Below are 24,111 nucleotides of genomic sequence, written 5' to 3'. Positions count from 1 at the left end.
TCGACTGTAATTACTCTTCAAGTTGTTATCTTATTATCTTAACTAAAAGCTCATTTGTTGACTAACCTGGAGATTTTTAGGAAAACTGACCCATGTTAAGTAAATTCATAGAATGCTAATGTGTAAAGCAGAATACTGGTTTATTTAAGACAAGAAATGTAACTAGTCTTCCAACAACTGGGGTTAGTGTTACTCTGGGAATCTCTTTTCTGGTATCAGTTACATGAGAAAAAAGCCCAAATAATCACAATTTTTAAAATAGTTATGGCATCAGAGGAAAAAAAACATATCAGTAAAAAGAGTATTTATTCAGACTGTATAGAAGCCTGAAGGAAGCTTTATTTACCAGCATGTGTTAGGCACAGCACTAGGTACTAGGACTCTCAGTATGACTCACACCATTGAAGGAAATTATGAAGTTAAAGAGGAACTGGACAGATAAACCAGTAAATTACAGTAGGGCAGAATAAGTTCTGTACTGAGCCACAGAAGGAGAAGAGAGAAGGAAATGATTAATTTTCTTTCAGGGTGGAAGTTGGGGCAGAGGGGAAAATCAGAGAAGGCTGCAAGGAGGAAGTGATGTGTGAATTTATTTTGAAGGCTGAGTAGGAGTCTGCCAGGTGAACAATGTGGGTGAAAGAATTCCAGGTACAGAAGATAATATGTAGAAGGGTGTGAGATATGAAAATGGCATGGTGTTTTCAAGAACTAGGAATGGTTCGTGATGCTTTCACAGACACTATGAGGGAAGACAGGTGAGGGGTAAGGCCAAAGAGGAAGTCACTGTGTGGAAAAGGATAGGACGTGTGTAGCTTTTCTAGGCACCACAATCATATGTTCAACTGAAAGCATATTTTCCTGTAAAAGTATTGGAAGAGTAGTGAAAATGTCTTTTACTTGTAGCTTGTCATGCTGAATGAAATATTTATTTTAATTTCATAGCTATTTTCCCTGTCCTCTGAGCTCATGCCAGTTCTACTTCTTCCTCTTTTCTCCTGATATGTCCCTCACCAGACTCACTGGATGTACAAGGGACATTTCAGGACTATTACAGGAAACAGTAGATAGAATGCCCTTGACCTCTTGTCCCTACATGTTTTGACTCATCTCTCCATGAATCCCTTCATCCCTGTGTCCCTACATTCTCAGAAAGCCGAAGTCTGTTACACCCGTCAAAGCTCTCTACTGATCATCCCCTATCTCATTTTAAACCTCTCCTTCACTGTTGGTTCTGCCTCTGAAATTTACAAGTGTTCACAGTGTTCATTTCCTGTAATTCAGCCCAGCATCGTCACCATGCTATACCTTTCTTCACCTCATGGCCAATCTTGTCTGGACTTCCTTAGCTCCCACTACTCTTTTCTCTTTTTTTTTTAACCTCACAGTAAGTTCATCATTTTGACCACAATCCAAATTAGGAAATATTTGCATATTATCAGAAGTTTCTGAGCACCCCAGCCCATTTGAACCATTCCCTCCAAGTAGAGTTAATCACTCCTTGCTCTTGTACCACCTTTTTGATGCCGTCTCAACTAAATCTCTGGTGAAGCCCTTAAAATTCTAGGTTAGAAATTACTGTTTATGGTCTTGTCTTCCATACTGGATTGTGAGGTGCTTGAGTATCATTATTGCATCTTATCCATTTCTGTATCTCTGTCACTTAATATTGTAGTTGGGAATTTAATACATGATAATTAAATGTGTATTAAATAATAAGTAAATGGACAGAATTTGCTTTTAATTCACTAGATGTCATGTAGTTAAGGTCTTAATTTTTTCATTTAATAGAACATTTAAATAATATATGGGAATATATTTAGGAATGAAATTTAATTATATAAGGTTGATTTTGCTGGTGTTACAGATTATGTGAGGAATTTGAGAAGATAGCTGAAAAAGCTCTTAGCACACCTCCAAATACAGCAGAACTAATGGAAATGAAGGTATGGTTTATAAACTCTTTATAGTTGTGTGGGTATAAGGTAATTTTTTTTCTTTCCCAGTTTCTCTCTCTCTCTCTCTTTCTCTGTCTCTGTCTCTCTCTCTCTCACACACAAACACACACACACACACACACACACATACAGATTTGTTTTTGCAAAAACAGAATCATTATTCTCTTGAAAATTACTTTATTCACTTAACAATCAATAAACCTTCTCTGTATTTCTCCTACTAAGTAACTAGGATATGACTTTTTTCCAAAATCAAAAGCTAATTACTCCAATATTATTCATTAAATGATTTATTATTTCACCCTACTTAAGATGCACCCTTTCAACATTACATTCCCATATGTACTTGGATCTAATTTTCAACTCTTTATTCTGCTCCGTCATCTATTCCTGCGATAGAACAAGAACTGTTTAAATTACTGCATCTACATATTACATTTTGATATTTGGCAAGGCTGATATCTATCATCTTTCTTTTTCATTGTTATCTTTGCTACTCTTGAGTATTTACTATTTCAGAGACTTTTAGATTTATATCAAATTTAGTATTTTTAAATGCTATTGCAATTTTGATTTAAATGACATTGGTTTTATAGACTGGAGGAGTATCTACATCCTTATAATATTATATCTTAATATATGTTTCCATATTTATTCAGAACTTTAGAAATGTCCTTCAATGTAGTATTACAGTTTTCCTACCAGAGATTTATCACATTTTTTGTTAAATATGCCTGTAGTTATTTTTTATCTTTGTAACAAAGGAAAGTGTTATTACACTGGTGTCTGTTGCAAGTTTGCAATTTTACATTTTTTATGGTGTTTAGTTCACTAAAAATTGTTTCCCCCAACTGGATTCTAAATTCCCTGAGGACAAATCCCAAGTGTGTTAGTTGTCACACTGAATTGCCAGCACATGGCACCATGGCAGGTACAGAGCAGGTGCCCATAAATGCTACTCTGAAAGAGTAAATTATATTGCTAATGTAGCAACTGCTTTGTATCTTCCAGAAACCTATAGCATTCTTCTCTGTGCTCTTTATGTGTTGTTTAATATTTTCTATTTTTACCCCCTGCTAATTTAGTGGAGGTGTTTGGGATTGATGAGAAGCGAACGGTCCTGTAGCCCTTATCATGAACCAAACATCTATACATCTAACAAGTCTGTACATGTTTATGCAATGCATTTCCACAGGCTGTTTCTTGACTTGAGCTGTTCAGTACAATGCCATCTGTAATTTTTGTTTTCCCTCAGGCTTATATTCAGAAAGTAGAGACAACTGATATGATTGAACTGAAACAGAGATTGGTGGATTCTAAAAACTGCCTGGCCTTCCTCATTGAGTGTGCCAGCTTTTCTCCAGCAGACATCAGGCTAAATAATAATGTTTTTCAGTGGTATGGAAGAATGGAAGAAATTTTTGAAGAACACAGGAAAATCATTAAAGAGAAAACAGAACAATATCAAGAAGGTCTTAAGGTTGGCAGCATAGACATTTTAAATTGTTTTCATTTTGTGGAAATGGTTATGTTCTAACTTGTTATGTAGCATTGTCAACTCTATTTCACAGGTCATGTACTTTAGTTTCTCCATGCTGTAAATCTTAGACAATAGTACACATATTGGATTGGCATGGTGTCACTTCTTGATTTTTCAAGGGAGAAAAAATTTTAATGTATTGACCACAAATGACCATTAACAAAAATAGTGTTTATCTCATACAGTTTAGCGTACTCTTGAGTTATTTTATTTTTATCATTTAACAGCAAAGCTCCCTTGGTGAAGTTTGCCTTCACACCTGGTAATCACTGAAACTTGCTGAAGCACTCTGTCCAGAGTCATCTCCCTAATGTCCAATGACTCTAACTCTTTTTGTTGTCTTCCTACATGTAAGATGGTTCATGGTTTCCCCCTATCTGTCCAGCCTCATCTGTCTCTTCCCACTCATTGTTCTTGACTTTTCAGCCACCCTGAGCAACTTTCAGGTCCCTGCTCTCTGACACCTTTCATCTCTTGCATCCCTGCCCCACACGTGTTTGTCTGTCTAGCCTGTGCCTCTGACTTTCTGATAATACCTCTCAGTCAGACTCTGCGCAGCTTCTCCTCGGCTTCTGTAAGACTTTTAACACATCCCCACTGAACTGATGACCTCATCATTCTATTAGCATTTTTCAAGTCTATCTCCCCATTATACAGTCAGCTCCTTAATAGGAGGGCTGTTTCATTTTTACCTTTTCTCATGTCTATCCCGCAGGCTAGCACAGTACCTGACACCCAGGCGCACATCACATGAGCACTCCATAGCTCTTGTCCAAACAAATGACTTAGTATTTTCAGTCTCACTTCACAGATGAAGAAACGAAGCTTCCTGAAGTGAAAAGACTTGTTCAGGTCAACCAGGAGAGATGTCCTTTGGTAGCAAGCCTAGTCTCTTTCCACCACATTTACTGCAGATATAGTTAATTAGCAGAATATATTGTTTGGAGAATAATTCATAGACTTAAAAAAATCCTTCATTTTATTATTTATTTTTATTGATATATAGTTGAGATACAGTATTAAATTGGTTTTAAGTATATAACATTATGATTCGACAGTTATCTACACTATGAAGTGCCCACCCCAATAAGTGTAGTTACTGTCAACATAGAAAGATATTATAGTATTATTGATTCTATTCTCTATGCCATATTTTTATGTCCATAACTATATTATAATTGAGATTTTGTGCCACTTTATCCCCGTCACCTATTTCACCCACCCACTCCAACCCCTCCCTTATGGTAACCACCAGTCTCTTCTCTGTGTTTGAGTCTAAAAAATTCTTCATTTTAAACTGTAGTCTATTCTTCTGTTGTAAATTTAGGCCATTTCAGAATTTGTTAAAACCTATAGGAAACATCGTGAACAGTAAATATTAGATGCTTAAATTACAATATAATAGGCACTTAGAAAATTGCTGAGTGCCTCAGAATTATCTATACTTATCATAAAGTATATTATTCTACAGACTACATATAATGTTGACAAATTTTCCTTTCATTTTTCTTCCCCCACAGGGCCAGAGCAATAAATTTGCCATGAACTAGAGAAAAGAGCACAGGCATCAACCTAGATAATCCATAAAATATAAAATCTATTTTTGAATAACCTAGATTTGACTTTTGAATATTTCATTAAGATTTTTTTCTTGAGCCATTTAATTTGTAATGTCTTACCAATGACAATTTTGCTATAAGCCATTCTCATTAAAAAACAAAACAAAACAGGGACATGCCTGTTTTATATTGGTAGGCTATAGTTTTTAAGCATTTAAATCTGGGTTTACTTACCTTGCACATTTCTTGTGAAGAAAGCCCCTGGGACAAGAAAATAATCTTGGAATACTTTGTGTCAGCATTACTAATGGAAGAGCTATCTGAATATTAGGACACAATTGAAGAAGTGGTTTTTCCCAGCGGTTTATTCAAATGTTGCAGATACCTTTATAGCCCTTAAAAATTTAGTTCCTTTTTAATCCTATACTTGATTATTATGATATTTTTCAAGTCCTTATAAATCATTTGTTAGCATAAATTCTTTAGCGTACTTAAGAATACCATGGTTTAACAACATTCTAATTCATTTTATCAATTAGAACTTTTTACATTGCTACTACAAGGGTAAACTTTATCTAATTGGTGAATTACAAGAATCTTGATCCACTAATTTTAAATCCCAACTCTTAAAAATTCTGCTTATGTTAGATCCCAGTCATCTTCCAGATCATTCTTTTCTTCATATTTTTCCAGTGACAAATATAATAATTCTAATAATCCTTACAAATATTTAAATTCTCTCTTGATGCCTAGGAGTTTTAACTTTTAAAAATAGTAACAACAAATATTGTTTTTATTAGTTACGGTGTGGACGGTTTGTGGAGGAATTGGAGAGTTATGCTAAACAATCAGAAGAATTTTACTCATTTGGAGATCTTGAGGATATACAGAGATACCTGAAAAAGGCTCAAACACTGAATGGAAAGTTGGATTTAGCAGCAGACAAGGTATAATTTTAAAATTCTTCAGAAGATCAATTATGATGAATTATTAAGATGATGAAGAAAGAGCATTGAGTTTGCATTCACCTTTAAGAAATAGACTCAAATAAAACAGTTTAACTATATTTAATGAGAAAATAATATAAATGAGACAAAGAGATTTTACAGACCTGCTTCAAGGAGGAGCAACATTGCCGGTTTTTTTTACTACTAGTAATAACATTTCAGTGGCCTTCGCCTTTTATTTGAAAGATAGAGTTATATCTCCATCTGCTTCTCCATTTTTATTTTGGGTCATTTAATCATTTATATCATGTGCGAGCACCTGGTTACTATTTAGTTTTCCCATCTTCATAGAACCCAGCTTAGATTTGGTGGATGTGTTTTTAAATCAGGCCCATTATCATGTCCCTCAAGCCCCTTTGTTCCCATTATTGCTATTTCACAAATCATCTTTCTCATTAGAAGAAGCTGAAGTGGGAAAAGCATACCCTTTGACACATAAGCTGTTTGAAAATTTTAATTGCATTTTTTTATAAAAAGGGAAAATATGAAAACAGACCATATTATGATGCTCTACCATTTTTCTTACATTGAAAGATATTAATAGTTGAAGTAATTAAATAGCTTATAATGGTCAGAAATATGTAAACATATTTTGAGAAAGAAGAAAGTGAAGATTTTTTAAGACTGAGGCCACTAAAATTTTAGGTAACCTGCAGACTTTATAAACCAAGCTCACACTTTTCAATTCTATAGCTTTCTCCTCTAGACCACCCACATCCTCACATATTTCACTACTAAAAAAAGAGGAAATTAATGTTTTCTTTGCCTCTTCCTATTCTACATATCTTCAAGACCCAGCTCTGGTTGCATTTGTTCCATAGAAGCGTCTGTGACTGCACTATTTCAGCGAGGTCTCTTGTTTCTGAGTGATAGTCTTTTTAGTGTATACTAATCCTTCTATCTTAAACAGCTACTGCTCTAAGACATTTCTTTGATTGCCTTCTATTATTATTGAACAATGTCTATTTAACTTTCTACATATATGTGTCTTGCCTCCCAAGCCAGATGACTAACACCTTGGAGTTGGTACTTTGCAATATAACACTTTTTTCTATTTTCCACAGTATATAGCATAATGCTGTTAATCTGAATTCTATTAATGAATGAATGATGCTATATCCTCAATATATTTGGATGGGCAAAGACTTCTCTATTTCTGTAAATTCATTTTAGCATACAATCTGGAAAATGTAATAAAGAAGAAACAGGAGAAACAGATTGTGGCTTGATTTTTCTAGATCATTTCCTAATTAACTTAACTTTAGGGCTTTGTGAGGTTTTTGGGTAACCTTTGATATAAATACTTTTAAAAACTTAATTTTGAATATCATTCACTTGCAGAATAATTTATTTAATGCCTGTCCTTCCAGATTGAACAGTTTAATGCTGAAGAGGAGGCATTTGGTTGGCTACCATCAATATACCCTCAACGTAAAAAAATCCAAGATGGTTTGAACCCTTACCTTCGTCTCTATGAAACTGTTCTTGAATTTAACAACAAGTACAGAGGATGGACCGAAGGACCATATCACAAGGTGAATCCAGACCAAGTAGAAACAGATGTTGGAAATTATTGGAGAGGACTATATAAGCTGGAGAAAATCTTCCATGATTCTCCAAATGCATTAGCAATGACAAAAAAAGTAAGAGCAAAGGTAGAAGATTTCAAAGAGCACATTCCTCTCATTCAGGTGATCTGTAATCCTGGCCTGCGAACCAGACACTGGGAGGCCATGTCCAGCATTGTTGGTTACCCGCTGCAGCCAGCAGACGACTCCACTGTCTTCTCTTTTTTAGACATGAATCTGGAACCATATTTAGATAGATTGGAAGGTATTAGTGAAGCAGCCAGCAAAGAATATTCTCTTGAAAAGGCCATGGAGAAGATGATTAATGAATGGGATGCAGTGGAATTTGCCGTTCTTTCTTACAGAGAAAGTGGGACATTTATTTTGTCATCAGTTGATGAAATTCAAATGTTGTTGGATGACCACGTTATTAAGTCACAAACTATGCGAGGATCTCCTTTCATTAAGCCTTATGAAAAACAAATGAGGTAAAGTGATATTTTGGTTCTCCATTTCATACTTAATATTTTAAATAGTTCACTGTAAGGAATGATAAGCTTTATTACTTTTGGAAAAGTACTGATCCCTTTGCTATCATCTGTATTCATAACAAAGGTGGTGGAGAATCAGCTTCGAGATACTCATTTTTATTGCCTACAATCTGATCTTATATATTTGACTCTCGAAAATAATTTCATGTCTATGAACATAGTTTGTAGAACATATAAATTATTAAACTGAAGATAATGTCATTTTGAAAATATAGGACTTTATTGTAGATGACCCCTAAAGGTCTGATGTAATTTCCACAATATGCACAAAAAATGGCTAGAAAAGTGCAGAAGAGTGAAACTCTGATTCTAGACTGGCACCTGATACAGCCCTTATCCCGTCAATTTTTTCCATTTTTATAATTTGTATTAAGCTGTTTATATTTTACCTTAAAAAAAAAGAGTAAATCCAAATCAGACTACCATCTTCAATGTGAATTTTTATGGAAAATTTTTAGGGAAATTTAGGGCAGTTAACTGCTTCATGGCATCCACCTCTGGTTATTGATATATTATCATAAACTTGAATGTACTCTGGATTCGCTCAGTCTCTGTTTGGTTTCTCTGCCTCTTGCCTAGTTTGCTCCAATGTACTCATGAAGAGTAATTTTTGAACCACTCTGAAAGTGGTATATCTGGATTCCATTTTTGAGGACTATGTACGAAATCATTAGCTAGTTGGAAATTTTCTGTCAGGGACTAGATGGAGAAAGAGGGAATCCGAGCACCAGAAGAAAGCAGAGGTATTCATTTCTTCTTGTGAAAGGAGGTTAAACAAATTCATAGTTAACACTGAAAATAAGATATTTAGAAAAGGCATTTGAAAATTCCTGGTGACTTTTAGAACTCCTATTTACATTTCTTGGATTTAACAATCTTAAGTTACAGATCACCACTTATAAATGTTGGGTGATATCTTAATATAAAGCTATCCAAGTTCTGTTGCCATTAATCAGTCATTCTTCTTTAGGACTGTGTGATCTCTTTAACCTAGTAGTTGCAGCTATCTGGATTCAGATCTGGCACTATCATTTGTTAGCTAGGTGAACTTGAACCTGGTATTTAACCCCTGTGTGCCTTAGTCTCCCCATTGGAAAATAGATGTTATATACTGGACCCTACCTCATGGGGTTGTTGTGTGGATGGGACAAATACATACAGAAACCTTAGAACTGTGCTTGTAAAATTTTTAGTTTATGGTGTAATTGTAATATTTATTATTGAAGAAATCAAGTCATCATTTTGTTCTCCATATTTAGAAATGAATTAATAACCTATTATAGATTTAAAAATGCTTCTTCCTCCTGAATGCACACGAATATATTTAAGATTACATACATTTTTAAAAATGCAGTTACATCTTATGAATTAAAATATTTTATTCTGGCAATAAAGACTTTATGGGCCCAAATTTTAAAAAGAAGAAAAATCCTAGGGAAATGAGTCCTGAATATAACTACCTTTCCTTAGAAGTTCAGAGTGCCCTTTGTTGAGGACACCATAACTGTCTCCAAAATCTTATTTCTCAATTTGTGCCCTCTAGCCATAGAAGTAGATTGCAAAAAGGTTTATTGTTATGAGATATGCAGAAGCCAGCCCATTTGTAGATAGGTGTATCTTAACATGTATATCTGTATTAACATAAATGTTGCTACTATTTTTTAAAGCAGACTTTATAGAACAAATCTAATGATTTATTTTTGACTAAAGGTAGATGCATTGGAATAACAACATTGCATACAAGATTGACAGTCTACTTATGCTTTTGAGTTTTGTCATCTGAAGCACTGCTTAATTTGCTGTTGGTTGATAAGAGCCACTGTGTTTTGCTTCTCAGAGAATGGGAGGGCAAGCTCCTGCTGCTTCAGGAGATTCTGGATGAATGGCTCAAGGTCCAAGCCACATGGCTGTATTTGGAGCCCATTTTCAGTTCTCCAGACATTATGTCTCAAATGCCTGAGGAAAGCAGACGATTTACAACTGTGGATAAAACATGGAGAGAGATAATGAAAAGTGTAGTACAAGTAGGTAAAAAATTTATAAGAATGTGATTATTTGGTTGATGTGACATGACTTTTATTTTTAGCACAATCCAAATAAGCCACTGTCTTTTTTCCATAATTGTTAGCTTTTCAGGTATTGTTTTAGAATCCCAGAGCAAGATATATCAAAAGCAAAATAGATATTCTATCTTGATTACTTCTTGAAATCCAACGTTAATTTGCATAACTTAATGACGTTTAGCACCATTAGTGGTTCCTACCGGATCCTCTTGTAGGGAAACAATGCTAAGCGCTTACTGTCCCCTTCTATTCTATGGGCCCTTGTTCATGCTGCGCCACCACTGAAATGTGGCAAACATGTCAGCGTGCCAACCACTTAATTAACAAGTTTCTCCATAGAGACCTAAAAAAAAAGGTGAATTTCAAAGATAAATAGACTCAAAGAGCCCTATAAATAAGAAATAAAATGTAAACAGTCAATACACATATACTGTGGCGGAAACTTACAATTTAAGTTAAGGAGGGAATTTGTTGAAAACCAGTAAAATTGAAAAAGGTGTGAGTAAATTCAAAAGGCATTTACTGCCTACAAAGCATGGTTTGTGTGTTATTGGTAAGTTAGGATTAAAATAGAAGACATTATTAAATTATTAAATAAATATAAACTTCTCCGTTGATGTTTTTACTGTAAGATAGGAAGAATATTACCTTACAATTTTTCTGCCCTAAATATGCATAGTTTTATAATTTAAACTTTGAAAGTTGTGACAGTAATACTAAGTACTGACAGTACTCTGTCAACATCAACTTTTATGATTTTATAGAAAAATATTCAGAAAGGTAGACATGGGTTTGTTTATCATGTTTATTTCATTTTGTGTAATAATATCTCTGTATAAACCAAACTTCTATAAAATTAATCACACTGGAATTCCATATTTAAAGGACCTATTGGTGAGTCACTTTGTAACACATTTAATCATCTCTAATTTTAAAAATTGAGCCTTTCATATATTATTTCCTTATAACAGGGCAAAACCTTTATAACACATATACATTTTCACTTGGAAAAAGATCAAGTAGAATTTTTTTGTTGCCCCAAAACAAAAAATAGATGCTTGTACTCTTGTAGTTAATATAATTTTTTTAATTAAAAATATTCTTTTTTGTATTTGATTCAAATACTCTTCAAACCCCAAATTACTGAGGAAATCTTTGTTATGTGTTCTTTCATATATAACAACAATAGTATTATACACAGCAGTAAGTAATAGTAGTATAACTCCGTTTGGCTTCCCAGACCCAATTCCACTGGGCGTACGTGTGTGGGAGGGGATCTTCCCATACATAATGCCAAGCAATTCTTGAACACCAGCAGGGTGTTGGAGAACTAAACTCTTTTCTGATTCTATCTGCCTGGAGACAGCGCCAGATTCCCCAGGTTAAGAGCTCTGTCCCACAAGACTGCCCTCCACCCAGCCTCCAGACACCAGTCGTAAGCCCCCAGCTGTTACCTGGGTTTATGACCTACCAGCTACAGATTAGAGGTTCCAATGACCTACCACTTAGGTTGGATTAATTTGCTAGAGTGGCTCACAGAACTCAGGAAAACATTTGCATTTACCAGTTTAATACAGGTTACTGCAAAGAATACAAGTTAATAGCCAGATAAAGAGATATATAGGGCAAGGTCCCAAATAAAAGAACTTTTACTCTCATGGAGCTTGGCGCCTGACTTGTTAGCATGTGGAAGCATTCTGGTTCCCCGAGTATGGAAGCTCTCTCTCCAACTGAGAAGCCGGATCCAAGAGAGTGATAAACTCTTCTCTGATTGTCTTCCACAGCTGGCTTTATATTTTTCTTTACCTCAATATGTTAATATTCAGGATAGTTTTATGTCCAGACTCTCCAAAGCTTTGAAAGTAAACGCAAGTCTGTATTCTCTCAGGAAGGCTAGTAAAATGACCCACTACAGCTCCAGGAGGAGGGGTTCCCCTCCCGGTGCAAGTTCTCTGTGAACTCGGTGAGACTGAAGACAGTCAAGAACAAAAAGTTGTGGGAAAAGGGGGTTACCACGTTTATCTTCACTGTAGTCACAGGAAGCTTAGTACACGCAGCTGGCTCGAATGTACCCCCAGGCCAGCTATGGGTTCTGCTCCCCAGCATGGGCTTAATCCTCTAGGCAGTAGGTCTCAGTCTCTCCTTGCTCCCTGCCCTCCAAGTGCCCTGCTCCCATGCTCGAGCTTAACTGTTCGGGAACACAGGGTATCCATGGCTCGCTCTGTTCTCCTCGTGGCCTAGATCCCTGCTCCCACCAGGAGGAACTCTGTGCGGGGTTCCTGGTGACTGGTGGATGCCTGACCAATTATGTACCAGAAACACAGAGAGAGGAGAGAACGGGTGTTTCCTCTCTACCTTTCCCCTAGGCAGTTACTCCCATGACTGACCAGAAGCTCTGTCACTGATAAACATCCTATAAATGTACAAACACACTCTTATTATATACACAGTGGGCACTATTAAGGCCAGGTGGAAATCCAGGTTAGAAAGTTCCATTTCCCCACACCTATGGAGTAGACACCACTGGATTAAGTTCTTGGTACAAAAAGCCATTTTTTCCATATTAGGGGTTCCTTATGAGGGTTCTTTTAGAACTCTGCTAAGAGAAAAGGCTCAGAAATTAAATATTGAATGTAAATGATATTGTTACTTAGGTTAATTGAGGGGTCTTGGTTCCTCGAGATATAAACATGAAATAATTTTATTTCGGTATCTGCTTCCAAAGCTCCTTTCTCACTGCAAGAGGCTCCCTTATTGATCTTTCAGTTTAATTCCAGAGTTTTTCAGTCACTTTTGGTTATTAAGGTAGTTTTGCTTCTGAAAACACCTGTTTTTCACATATATTAGCATCCATTCAGTCTAAAGAAACTTTTTTTTCCCAACAACAAAAAAAAGGTATGTCTTTCCAGAAGGTGGCACTCTAAGAACACTATTTTGTTTTTTAGATTTAGGCTTACAAGAGTACTGCTCTATCCTTTACTAGACGAATTACGCATTAAATTATGACCTGAGTCTCTGTCCTGCTTTTCATTTGTTTGTTTGTTTGTTTTAAAATGGTTACTTGAAACATGAAACTGCCAGGGCGTATTATAAAATGCCTTTTTAAAATTGTGTCTTTAAAGATGAGTTAGTTTAGTAGTTACATATTTCATACGGATCTGTTTTATTGAGAAAACAATATTAATAATAATTTTTCCCCTTGATTAAATTGCTGTGTTTCCTAGTTACACTGGAAAACTGTAATTTAAAAAAGTAGAAAATTATATTTTGAAATATTCTTGAGATTTCATACTTAATTTTAACAGTATTTTTGTTTTAATTTCATAAATTTTCTAAAATGCCCTATTAATAAACATACTGGTGTGTTCTCACGAGGTTTATTATTTGGTGTGGTGATTAAACTCTCTAGTGTGTTTAGCATCTCTTTCTAACACCTTTAAGCTTATTCAAGCTTATTCAACTTTTTCATTGGTTCAATGCTAACAATGAGTTTGGAATTATAAGGCCAAGACTAACTAGATCCATATGATATTAATTATATGTTAAAGAAAAAATAAAACTAAAATGATTTTATCTCAACTATATCTAGGTTGTATTTTAATATGTATTTCTAAAGATTTTCATAAACCCAGTGGTGACATGTATGGATATTTTGAGAAATCAATAAACTGCTTACTCTTTAAAAATATTAGTTCTTAAGATCAGTTTTTGGTGATCTTTTGAATCCCACAGCATAAAAGAAAACTTTTAAAAAATTCTTCAGTGTATTTGAATCACTTTAAAGCAAAGAGTTCACAGTGGACTTTCATGTGGTGGAATGTTCAGAAATCCATGCCTTAAAGTAGAACAGTCTCAGTCTAGACAATTCAGGGGGAACACGCTCTGAACTTAAGTCCTTCAGCGAGCAGAGTATTACAGTGTAGTTCCAAATGTAGTTCTTTGCAACATAAGATCGTTATCAAAACTCCTTCCTCCCCAATCTCCAAACCCTTACTCTTTTACCTACATTAAAAACAGGGCTTGTGTCATTATATCATCATTGATAACAATATTCAAAATAATAATTATAATGTGACTTTTATCTTTTTAGAGTACTTTTCCTCAAAGAATAAAAAACAAACACATCTCATACTACTTTGTTTTCCCCATCCTTCTTGTGAATTCAGTGTTCTATCTCTCTTTTATTTCATGTTCATTTTCCAAGTCTAAAAGAGGCTAGTTATAAGGCCTAGAATATATATGCAAGACTACTTTTTAAAATATTTAAAAAATCTGAATATAAATAAAGTTATTATCTAATATTTTTGAGTTAAATGCTTTCTCTTTTATTTTTAGGATAAACATGTACTGGCAGTTGTAACTATTGAGAGAATGCTAGAAAGGCTGAAAAAATCTAATGAACTTTTGGAACTCATTCTTAAAGGACTTAATGAATATTTAGAAAAGAAACGTCTCTTCTTCCCCAGATTCTTTTTCCTGTCTAATGATGAACTTCTTGAGATACTGTCTGAGACTAAAGATCCCACTAGGTAAATCACTTATTTATGTAACACATGGCTAAATTTATCTGCTTAAATTCAATTTTTAGAAAAAGGCAGAGCATAAATAAATATTTACATAGTTATGTTTATGTAATTACATTTTTCAAGATATCCTAAATATTATCAATCATCAAGTTAAAATAATTATTAAAAACATGAGTCGTACCATTGAATGATATTTTTCAAATGCAATGACTCTTGGAGTGAATTTCTTATTTTATCACATGTTCTCTTACAGATTTTCTAGAGCACATCACTCCTCACATCCATGCACATCACAATAGCTTGTGATGACCCACACAGGTGGTCCCCTGGTATCCTTCCCATTCATCTCCCACTTTTTTCTTCCTGCTCACTCTGCTACAGAGGATTCATTGTAATATGGTAATGGTATCACATTGTAATATATCCTTGAAGTGCTTCCAAAAAGGGGGCATCCTCCTTCTGCAGCATACTATTCTCTTTGCCTAGGATGCTTCTTAGCCAAATACCCATAGGACCTCTTTTTCCTCTAGGTCTTTGTGGAAACCTGCTCAAACACCTGTCACTCAGCAAGCCTCCACTGACCACTGTATTTAAAATGACATGCCCCTACAGCACACCCTAGCCACCTTTCCTGGATTATCTTTTCTGCCTAATTTTCTTTTGGCATGCTTTTTATCATCTGGCATATGCCAAAATGTACTTATTGTTTATTGTTTGATTTCATCTAGCAGAATATAAGCTCCATGGTGGCAGAGATTTTTTACTGTTTTTTTTCCCCTAATGCTGATTCCTTTTAATAGTATATAGTATATAGCAGAGAGTGAATAGATAGTTTGTTGAATAAACTTGTTGTTTTTGTATCTTGTGCCTTCAAAGTAGGAGACAAGTAATCCAGACAAGAAGACAAATTTAGGTTCAGATTACCATGTTAGTTTTTATACTCTACTTTTTTGCCTATTTGAGAGATGAATTCAATCAGTTATTAATAATATGCCAAAAACAAGAGGTTTGTTTAGTCCATTCTATCTGTATTACAATGAATACACTAAAGCTAGGTATCTTCAAAGAAGGTGATGTAGTAAACTGTTAAGTACTTAAAGCACTAAAGCACCTTCATAATTTGCAAGCAGTTCCTGAAGATTCCAGTTTAAACGACTACTTACATGCATTCGAAGATGCTTCAAATTAGTGTATTATCTATTAATTAAGATTGGTTTGCTCCTTATGTTACTTTTAACATCTTTCAATTCATTTTGTTTGAAACAAAGCTTCATGGATGTTTCCTTTGTAGCTCTTATAATTGTAATTTTACAGATTTTTTTTGTAATCATTCAATCAATGATGACCTCCCACTGGATGGTGTAGTCCCTGTAGGCAGGATTTTGTCTTTTTGTTGTTGTTTTTCAACACTTCATCTCCAGCAACATCTAGTTAGGGGCCTAACACAGAATGCATATTTATGACTTTTGAATGAAGATTGGTGCAAAACACAACAATGAAATTTAAGGATTTGCTTAAATTTGATTAATGCTCTTAAACTTTTTTTTTCCCTGTTAGGGTGCAACCTCACCTGAAGAAATGTTTTGAAGGAATTGCAAAGGTAGAATTTACAGAAATCTTAGACATTACTCACATGAAGAGTAGTGAAGGAGAGGTTGTGGAACTCACAGAGACTATTTCAACAGCCAAAGCCAGAGGTCAAGTAGAAAAGTGGTTGGCTGAGTTAGAGAAAGTTATGATAAAATCCATCCACAAGGTAACTGGCTATATTTATTATTTCTAGTAAAGATGATAGACTATTAATGAATCATTGATAAATGCACTCTTACTTAGGCAGAAACTGAGTCATGAGTTACCAGTTCAATTATAATAAATAGCTTAAAGGCAAAGATATATGATGCGTGATATTATTTTTGTAGTTTCTCAAAAAGTTGGACAAAATACCAGCTATGCCACAGAAACTTGGATTTTAGTCACAAGTGTATCTCCTTTCTTGTAGCCACATGCTAATTCTTTCTTCATTAGATACACACTGGTCTACAGGGTATATCTAGTCTTGGAAGCACGTCTCTACAGTTTGACATCAATCTCCTTGATATGTTTGTTTCTGTGGTGAATTCTTTTGTTTTGTATATATATAAAATATGTACCAAAATGTTAGGAAACCACAACTGCTTCCTACAATTAATGGTAACTTCATATTTTCCACATCTCATAAAACATATTATCAACTCAGTCACTTGTAACCATTCTTGTTAGTAGATATTTTCGAGTCAAGTCAACAAAAATAATTGAGTACTTAAATTCACTTTCTACTATACTGTGGATTTAGCTTTCAAGTTCCTCATCAGGAATAAATATCACAGTTGAGCAGTGAGTTATGAGGGCAAGAATGAAAAGGAAATATGGCACCAGATTTCAACAGTTTTCATTAAAATTTTCATATTCTCTCACACATTATTAAAAAATTCATTGGAATCTGGTGTTTAATGCATATCATGTATCTTGATGCTTCTTTCTCTTCCTAAATATACATTTAATATCAGATCTGCAATATATTTTTCCAAAAAGTATAAACCCTTTTGGACAGTTTCCCATTTCTCCTTTTTATGGACTAAATTATAATGATGTATTTATGGATATGGTTTCTTTGATTGAATTATTTTCTTATAACATCTCATGTATAGGACCATGGTCAAAAAAGATGAGCTTTCAAAGACCTTAATAAGTATTGACAAATAGCATTCCCATTTATGTAGCTGTTAATATAAATGAAACCCACTTTGACCACTACTTAGCAGTATTGAATTGGATATAATGGTTTGTTAATTGATGTATACAGTGATAACTCATTATTTTAGACATAACTCATACTATTTCAACTATTCTTTTAATTTTGTTAAAGTGCTTAGAGAAAATATTTTGGCTGCCATTTCAGGTCATTAAGATAGGGTAGCAAGGAATTGTGGAGGAAATATCTTCCCCAATGTTCATGAGTTTGTGTTGTTGAAATATGCAAGGAAATGCAATTTAAAATACTACAAAATAGGAGATTATGTTGTGCTATACATATGTGCATGCTTAAAAAGGTACTTCATGCCTAAATTAAGTGAATTTTATGTCATTTGTAAATAATTTAAAAAATCATGTTCTTGACACCTTTGCTTTATCTTTATATTACTAGATTATCATGGGTTTAATGTAGCTTGCTACCCCCAAAATATATGTAGCTACATATTTGTATATATATGGCATACATAGATACAGTCTATATATAATATCATAGAACTTCACATAATCATATTTCTCTACCCAACTATATAGAAATCTAATAAAGCTCAACAAAAACTATCTATGAGTTTGATGTAACTCATTGGATTTATTTGAATTTATGTTTTGTGGTAAAATTGCCTGTTTCATCAATTCAAATGTATCTAGAATATCTTTGGATTCATCTGGTCAAATGAATATTTGATATATATGATTCATACAAATTGATGACAAATCAGCAAAATAAAGTGCTATGTATTATATTTGTCTTTTGCTCACAGGGATATGAATAAACATGAATTTAAATAGTCTAATCGTATGCTTTGAGTCTTCATAATTGGCTAAGATAATATAAAGAGTTGAGCAGTATGAGTTAATCTGTTTAGGAATTTTGCTTTTTGTTGTACATAGTTTTTTTTCAAGTTTAGTGTGTAATTGCTCATCTTTAGCATTTTAATTTCCATTTAGATGATTAAAAATGCAATTGTTGCCTACACACAACATGAACGAATTAACTGGGTGAGGGATTGGCCTGGACAGACAGTTCTCTGTGTATCCCAGACCTTCTGGACAATAGAAGTACAAGCATCTATTTCAAGGGGGCCAGAGGTAAGCTTTTATTACCTTCAGGTTTTTCAGCATTTTTTCAATTTATTGCCAGAATATACTTACTTTAAAAAGAAATTAGGACAATCCACTCAAAAAGTCAAGGGTACTTGAATTTCAATCTAGTTATTATATATAATTTTGTGCATTTAAAAACAGTGTTAACAGGACTAAGAAAAATCCTAGACTTAAAGAGATTAGAAGGAAATAATGTAATATAATTCTTTTTTTATGCCTTGAGTAAAACTACCTCATAAAGATAAGGTATTGACTGATTTTTGACTATTTTTACTGTTAATGTATTGATTTTGAATAAGTAATTATTTTTTTGGATAATGTTTATTTTACATATACTAATGTATTAGATATACAAATTTCATAATATTATTCATTGGATTGCTGCTATTAAATAAAAATCAAACACTGCATTCAAAGCAATATTCTTATCCTTCAAAAAAAGATTCCAGGCAGGTCAACTTTGCCGAACAATTAGAATCTAGTTACGGTAGACATTTTGTTTAAAACTATGAGTTTTTCAAATACTTTGCATGGAGTTCAATATTAATATCTAACTCTAAGGCAACACTGGTGAGTGTTGGCATTTGAGAGAGACTCGTGTTCTCTATGAGCAGGCAGATCCCAAACAGGAAGTAGCTGAGTAACAATGCTTAGTTCACGCCAACATACCAGCAGGCACCTTATTTCTCCTCTGCGCTAACGGATAAGAGTGTATGGCAGAAAGTCAGGGATTTTCAGGAAAAAGTCTTTCTTCATGGAAACCAGGGCACTGGGAATGAGCATTTCTCTAGCTGCAGTAAGTCATTGGGGTTATTTCTGGGCTCTTGGCTGTCTCGCCTCAGGTGTGTTTTTCTTTTTTCCTGAGTGGGTCAGATAATTCATTTTGTCTCTCACTTTTAAGCAACCACTCCCCAGCATCCCCCAAAAAGAGATTCCTCTCTTGCCAATGTGGGCTGCTGGGAGGACACATAGCTTCTTGGATATCTTTCCTTGCTTGCTGGCCCCCCAAACCACATACCAACTTTGTAACTCAGCACTGTGGGGAAATAGTCTGGAGGGAACAAAGAAACAAACGGGAGCAAATTAGGCAAATTTATAGGCATCTTCCAAATTTCTTCACCTTAGATGTGGTGTTTATCAAGCTTCTACCCCTTTGTCAAAACTGTATTTTTCTCTGTCTTAATCCAAGAAAGCAGGAACAGGTGTCGAGGTAGAGCTTTAAAGCATCAACTATAGCCCTTTTATGCTTCCACCTAACCCTCAAGCAAAATTTGAATCTCAAGGGACACGCAATTTAAGTACTGTCATTTCAATGTGTCCTCTGCTCAAAACTATCTGCCTGTAATTCTTATACCACCTACAGATACAAATAGTTTTTTTAGTTTACAGCAGTATCCACTGATAGTGAGAGAGTTGTTTATTTACTTCTTTATTAGTCTATTCAATTATTTTCCCACTCATGTAACATGGTGCAGGTATGAAGTCATTTACAGAGAAAGCCAGAATGAGAACCCGACCCCTGAGCGACTGCTCCTCAAGGGTGACTCAGCTTCAGAGACTCAAAGTCCTCTGAAGCTAAAGCTTAGCAGGTCGCGCCTTTGTTACCGTTGCTTGCCAGCTTTCACTCCTCCATTGTATTTTATGGTGCTTTCATAGCTAAGTTTCCTGGTATGAAATTAAGCTTTATATGTGTCCTTAAAGTTTTTGTCCTTTTCATCTGCTTGTGGTTACCCTGCTTCAGTATGCCCTTCATCTGCCGCCTCTGCACCCTCATCCCACCCGCATTTCATCCATGTTCAGGCTGCTCAAGTTCTGTAACACAGCATATTGAGCTGGCACATGTTTTGGTATTCTATAGCATTGATGATATAAAAAATAATAACATGGGAGCTAGCTATATTTTAGTGTTCTGTGTGTTGACAATTTTTCTGCTAATTAATGTGTGACTCAAACTGATGACTTTGCTCAAGCCTTTGGAGACTCTCGGCAGCCTTATAGAAGACTGGATGCTTCCATTCTCTGCTGACATCCCAGGCTGACTGGAGCTTGATGCTGTCATAGTACCATGTTACACTGTCACACTTGCAGAGGATCTGTTGCATTTATTTATTCAGTGAATGTTGATTGTGCAACTAGACCACATGGGGCATTACAGGAGCTGTAAAGTGAATGAAAAACAACACTGTCACAGAGCACAGGATACTGCAAATATTGATGTGATTTTGAGTTACTGTATCACTTTGTATGTAGAAGGATCTAGGTATGAGAAAAATATTTGATTCTAGAGAGGGTTTCTTTTGGCTGAATATTATAGCAGTTACCTTCAGATTCATTAGCTCACTACAGAATGGTTACAAGGAATAATATGTAACAAAAGTACTAGCAATATCATATTTTTCAATCTAATCTGAATTCTCATTGATTCAGATAATTCAATTCCTAAAGAACTCAGTTTATCACAGTTTGAAGCTAAATTTTAATTCTAAATCTGTTTTTCTGGTATAGGAAAATATATTCTGCTAGTGTACATAGTAATAAATTCTTATGGACATATAATTTGTACTGTTAGGTCCAAACATTAGATTTTATGTCTTATGTTGAACTACAGGATGTGAGAACTGGTAAGGCTGTCAGAGATCTCAGCTTCCAATGAGAAAACTAAGATATACCAACTGGCATAGCTTGTGTTCCTAACACCAAAACTGTTCTTACTATTTTTTATACTCAAAATACCATAATTCACTAATTGGATCTGGAGACTTAAGCACTTATGGATATTTAAACATGGGTAGGACAGAGTTTATTTTTTACTATGTATGAAGCAAATTAACAACAATTAATCATGTTAATAATATAAATGTAAGTCCTTTGCAAAAAGTGACTTCCTTAAAAATAAAAAATAAAAAAAATATTTCAAGGAATAAGAGAAGTGCCCCTTACAGAAGCAACCTGAATTCCCAGACTCTATGCTTCAAACTTTTTCTCCTTGGAAATTCTTACTTTTGATTCATTGCTATCATTTACCTAGCCCTGAAGGAGAGAAATACACTCGTTGGTGCACAGTGCTTATTAAATATTATTAGAGTGGAGGAAGCGACCAGTTTAGCTTGCTGGAGCATATTGACATTTCCCTTAAGCACAGTGGTTTTCATTGATTCTAATTTGATTTTCATCATAAACCCTCTTCTCTTTTTTAACTTACTAATTAGATTTACCACTGGCAGGGAGACTCCAGAGCAAGCCTGGTCCTTAGAAATAGCATTAACTCACCATAAACTAAAGCATTAGATGTTTTGTTTATTAGGATCTTTACATTTAATGTAACACAAATCCTAATCAGCTTACACAGAGTACTAGAAGGACTCTTGGGAACCAAGGAACAAGGAAGAGCAATTGGAATCTGGACCTCAGGGCTTCATTGCTATTGCAGTTTCTCTTTAGTTGTCTTCCATCTTTGCTAGTCTCTGGCAGGCTTTATTCTGCATTGGGGATGAAGGATTGCAGTAACTTCAGATTGGCATATTCAAAGTCTACCAAGGCTAGTGAAAAGCACTTTGTTCCTCTATCTGTATAGCAGTCCCTGGGAAGAATTATGATTGGCTCTGACTGAGTCACACATCCCTTTCATGTTGCCATGGAGATGGGGCAATATGATTGACAGCTCATCAGAACCATAGAGCACACAGGAGTGAAAATAGGGAAGAGAAGGATGTTGGGGATACACAAGCCACATATGTCCACTATACCATGCCATACTGGGCTTGTTTACATGATACCACTGTAGTAAGAAAAGTTGATTATTTTAAAGTTATATCTTATAGAAATTATGATAAAAATGTATAAAATACTCTGCATACCTGCTAGTTCAAAATGTTTCTGTTCAAAAGGACTCTGATTACATTGAGTAATCACACCTTATTTTATTTCAGGCTCTTGAACAATACTTGGAAAAATGTAACAAACAAATTGATGATATTGTCACCTTGGTCCGTGGCAAATTGTCCAAGCAGAATCGTGTCACTCTGGGAGCCCTCGTGGTGCTGGATGTCCATGCTAGAGATGTTCTCACATCACTTGTTAATAAAAAAGTTAGTGATGAATCTGACTTCGAATGGTTAAGTCAGCTTAGATACTACTGGCAAGTAAGTGATATCACTGAATGTTATTACACAGCAATTTCAGTTCACAGCTTTTTAATTTGTGCTTGCTTTCTCACATGGGAAATAGTACCAATAATATAGAATTTTTTGCTGATGGCTGATTCTACCCAAACAAGCTTTCTCCAGATTGAAGATGAAGGCAGCCAAAAACTATATCTATATCATCCATCCTAAAACTGTATCTATAGCCAAGTCCACATCCAAATGTATAATTACATAGAAATACATATACATATATAGACACATACAAATTATGAGTAATTATAAAAAATTACTCATTTTAAATGAGTCATTATGCTTGATGAATCTGAAAAATGTTGGAACTAGTCAGTTTAAAATTACATTTTTAGATTCTTGATACATCTGAAGAATGTGCAAATCAGACTGTTTAGGTCTGATTTAGTCATTGAAGTTTCCTCTTGTTGATTAATTGAAGGAACCAAGAATGTGATCGGGAAGCAAGGTTTTTGTCAGGGCATCCTGGTGGATGATATGGCAGTCACTATCAGGAAGGCAGGTGAAGCAGGAATAGTTAGTACAGTGGACAAGTTTGGGCCTATTGAGAGTGGGAAGAGAGAACTGATGACTAGAGATAAGGACTTGAAAATTCTCATCATCCTTGCTTTCGTGAAAGGCTTGAGAGGTATGGATGGGAAGAAAGGAGATACAAGAACCAGTGTCTTGGAAAACCATATGAGAGACCATGTATAGAGTGGTTAGGAGCTCAAACTATGGAATTATCATTTTAAATGTCAGATACATGTCTTGGGAAAGTTACTTATTCTTTTAAAGCATCAGTTTCCTTATCTGTAAAATGATGATGATAATATTCACTCTATAGTGAAAACAAATTGAACAAATGACTGAAAACATAGGAGAATCATGAACTATCAGAAGAAGGGTTTAAGAAAATGACTCCATTTACAGTTGCATCAAGAAGAATAAGATACCTAGGAATAAAGTTAACCAAGGAGGTGAAAGACCTCTACAGTAAAAACTGTAAGTGATAGATGAAAGAAATTGAAGACACAATCCATGCTAATGGATTGGCAGAATTAATGTTGTTTAAATGGCCATCCTATCCAAATAAATCTACAGATTCAATGCAATCCCTATCAAAATAGTGATGGCATTTTTCACCCAAATAGAATAACGGTCCTAAAATTTGTATGGAACCACAAAAGACCCCAAATAGCCAAAGCAATCTTGAGAAAGAAGAACAAAGCTCAAGGCATCATGCTCTCTGATTTCAAATGATATTACAAAGCTTGAGTAATCAAAACAGAAT

The 24,111-nt window shown here is 34.8% G+C and overlaps 1 protein-coding gene across 5 annotated transcripts in view; it reads left to right on the top strand.

Moving 5' to 3' along the window:
- Positions 1-24,111, top strand: part of DNAH7 (dynein axonemal heavy chain 7) — a 224,646-nt gene that overhangs the window by 40,486 nt on the left and 160,049 nt on the right. For 4 of the 5 annotated variants that reach the window (XM_036927893.2, XM_036927891.2, XM_036927894.2 and 1 more), the window contains 9 exons: positions 1,865-1,943; positions 3,211-3,435; positions 5,855-6,001; positions 7,432-8,117; positions 10,018-10,204; positions 14,579-14,772; positions 16,327-16,525; positions 18,508-18,648; positions 22,593-22,805. In XM_036927893.2, coding sequence (XP_036783788.2) covers positions 1,865-1,943; positions 3,211-3,435; positions 5,855-6,001; positions 7,432-8,117; positions 10,018-10,204; positions 14,579-14,772; positions 16,327-16,525; positions 18,508-18,648; positions 22,593-22,805 — 2,071 coding nt within the window. The remainder of the gene's footprint in view (positions 1-1,864; positions 1,944-3,210; positions 3,436-5,854; positions 6,002-7,431; positions 8,118-10,017; positions 10,205-14,578; positions 14,773-16,326; positions 16,526-18,507; positions 18,649-22,592; positions 22,806-24,111) is intronic. The other variant, XM_057503726.1, reaches the window with a different exon arrangement.

The sequence above is a fragment of the Manis pentadactyla genome, chromosome 6 (assembly GCF_030020395.1).
Source record: "Manis pentadactyla isolate mManPen7 chromosome 6, mManPen7.hap1, whole genome shotgun sequence".
In the NCBI taxonomy this organism is placed as follows: domain Eukaryota; kingdom Metazoa; phylum Chordata; class Mammalia; order Pholidota; family Manidae; genus Manis; species Manis pentadactyla.
The sequence above is the reverse complement of the archived record's forward strand: the minus strand, read 5'-3'. Positions and strand labels throughout refer to the sequence as shown.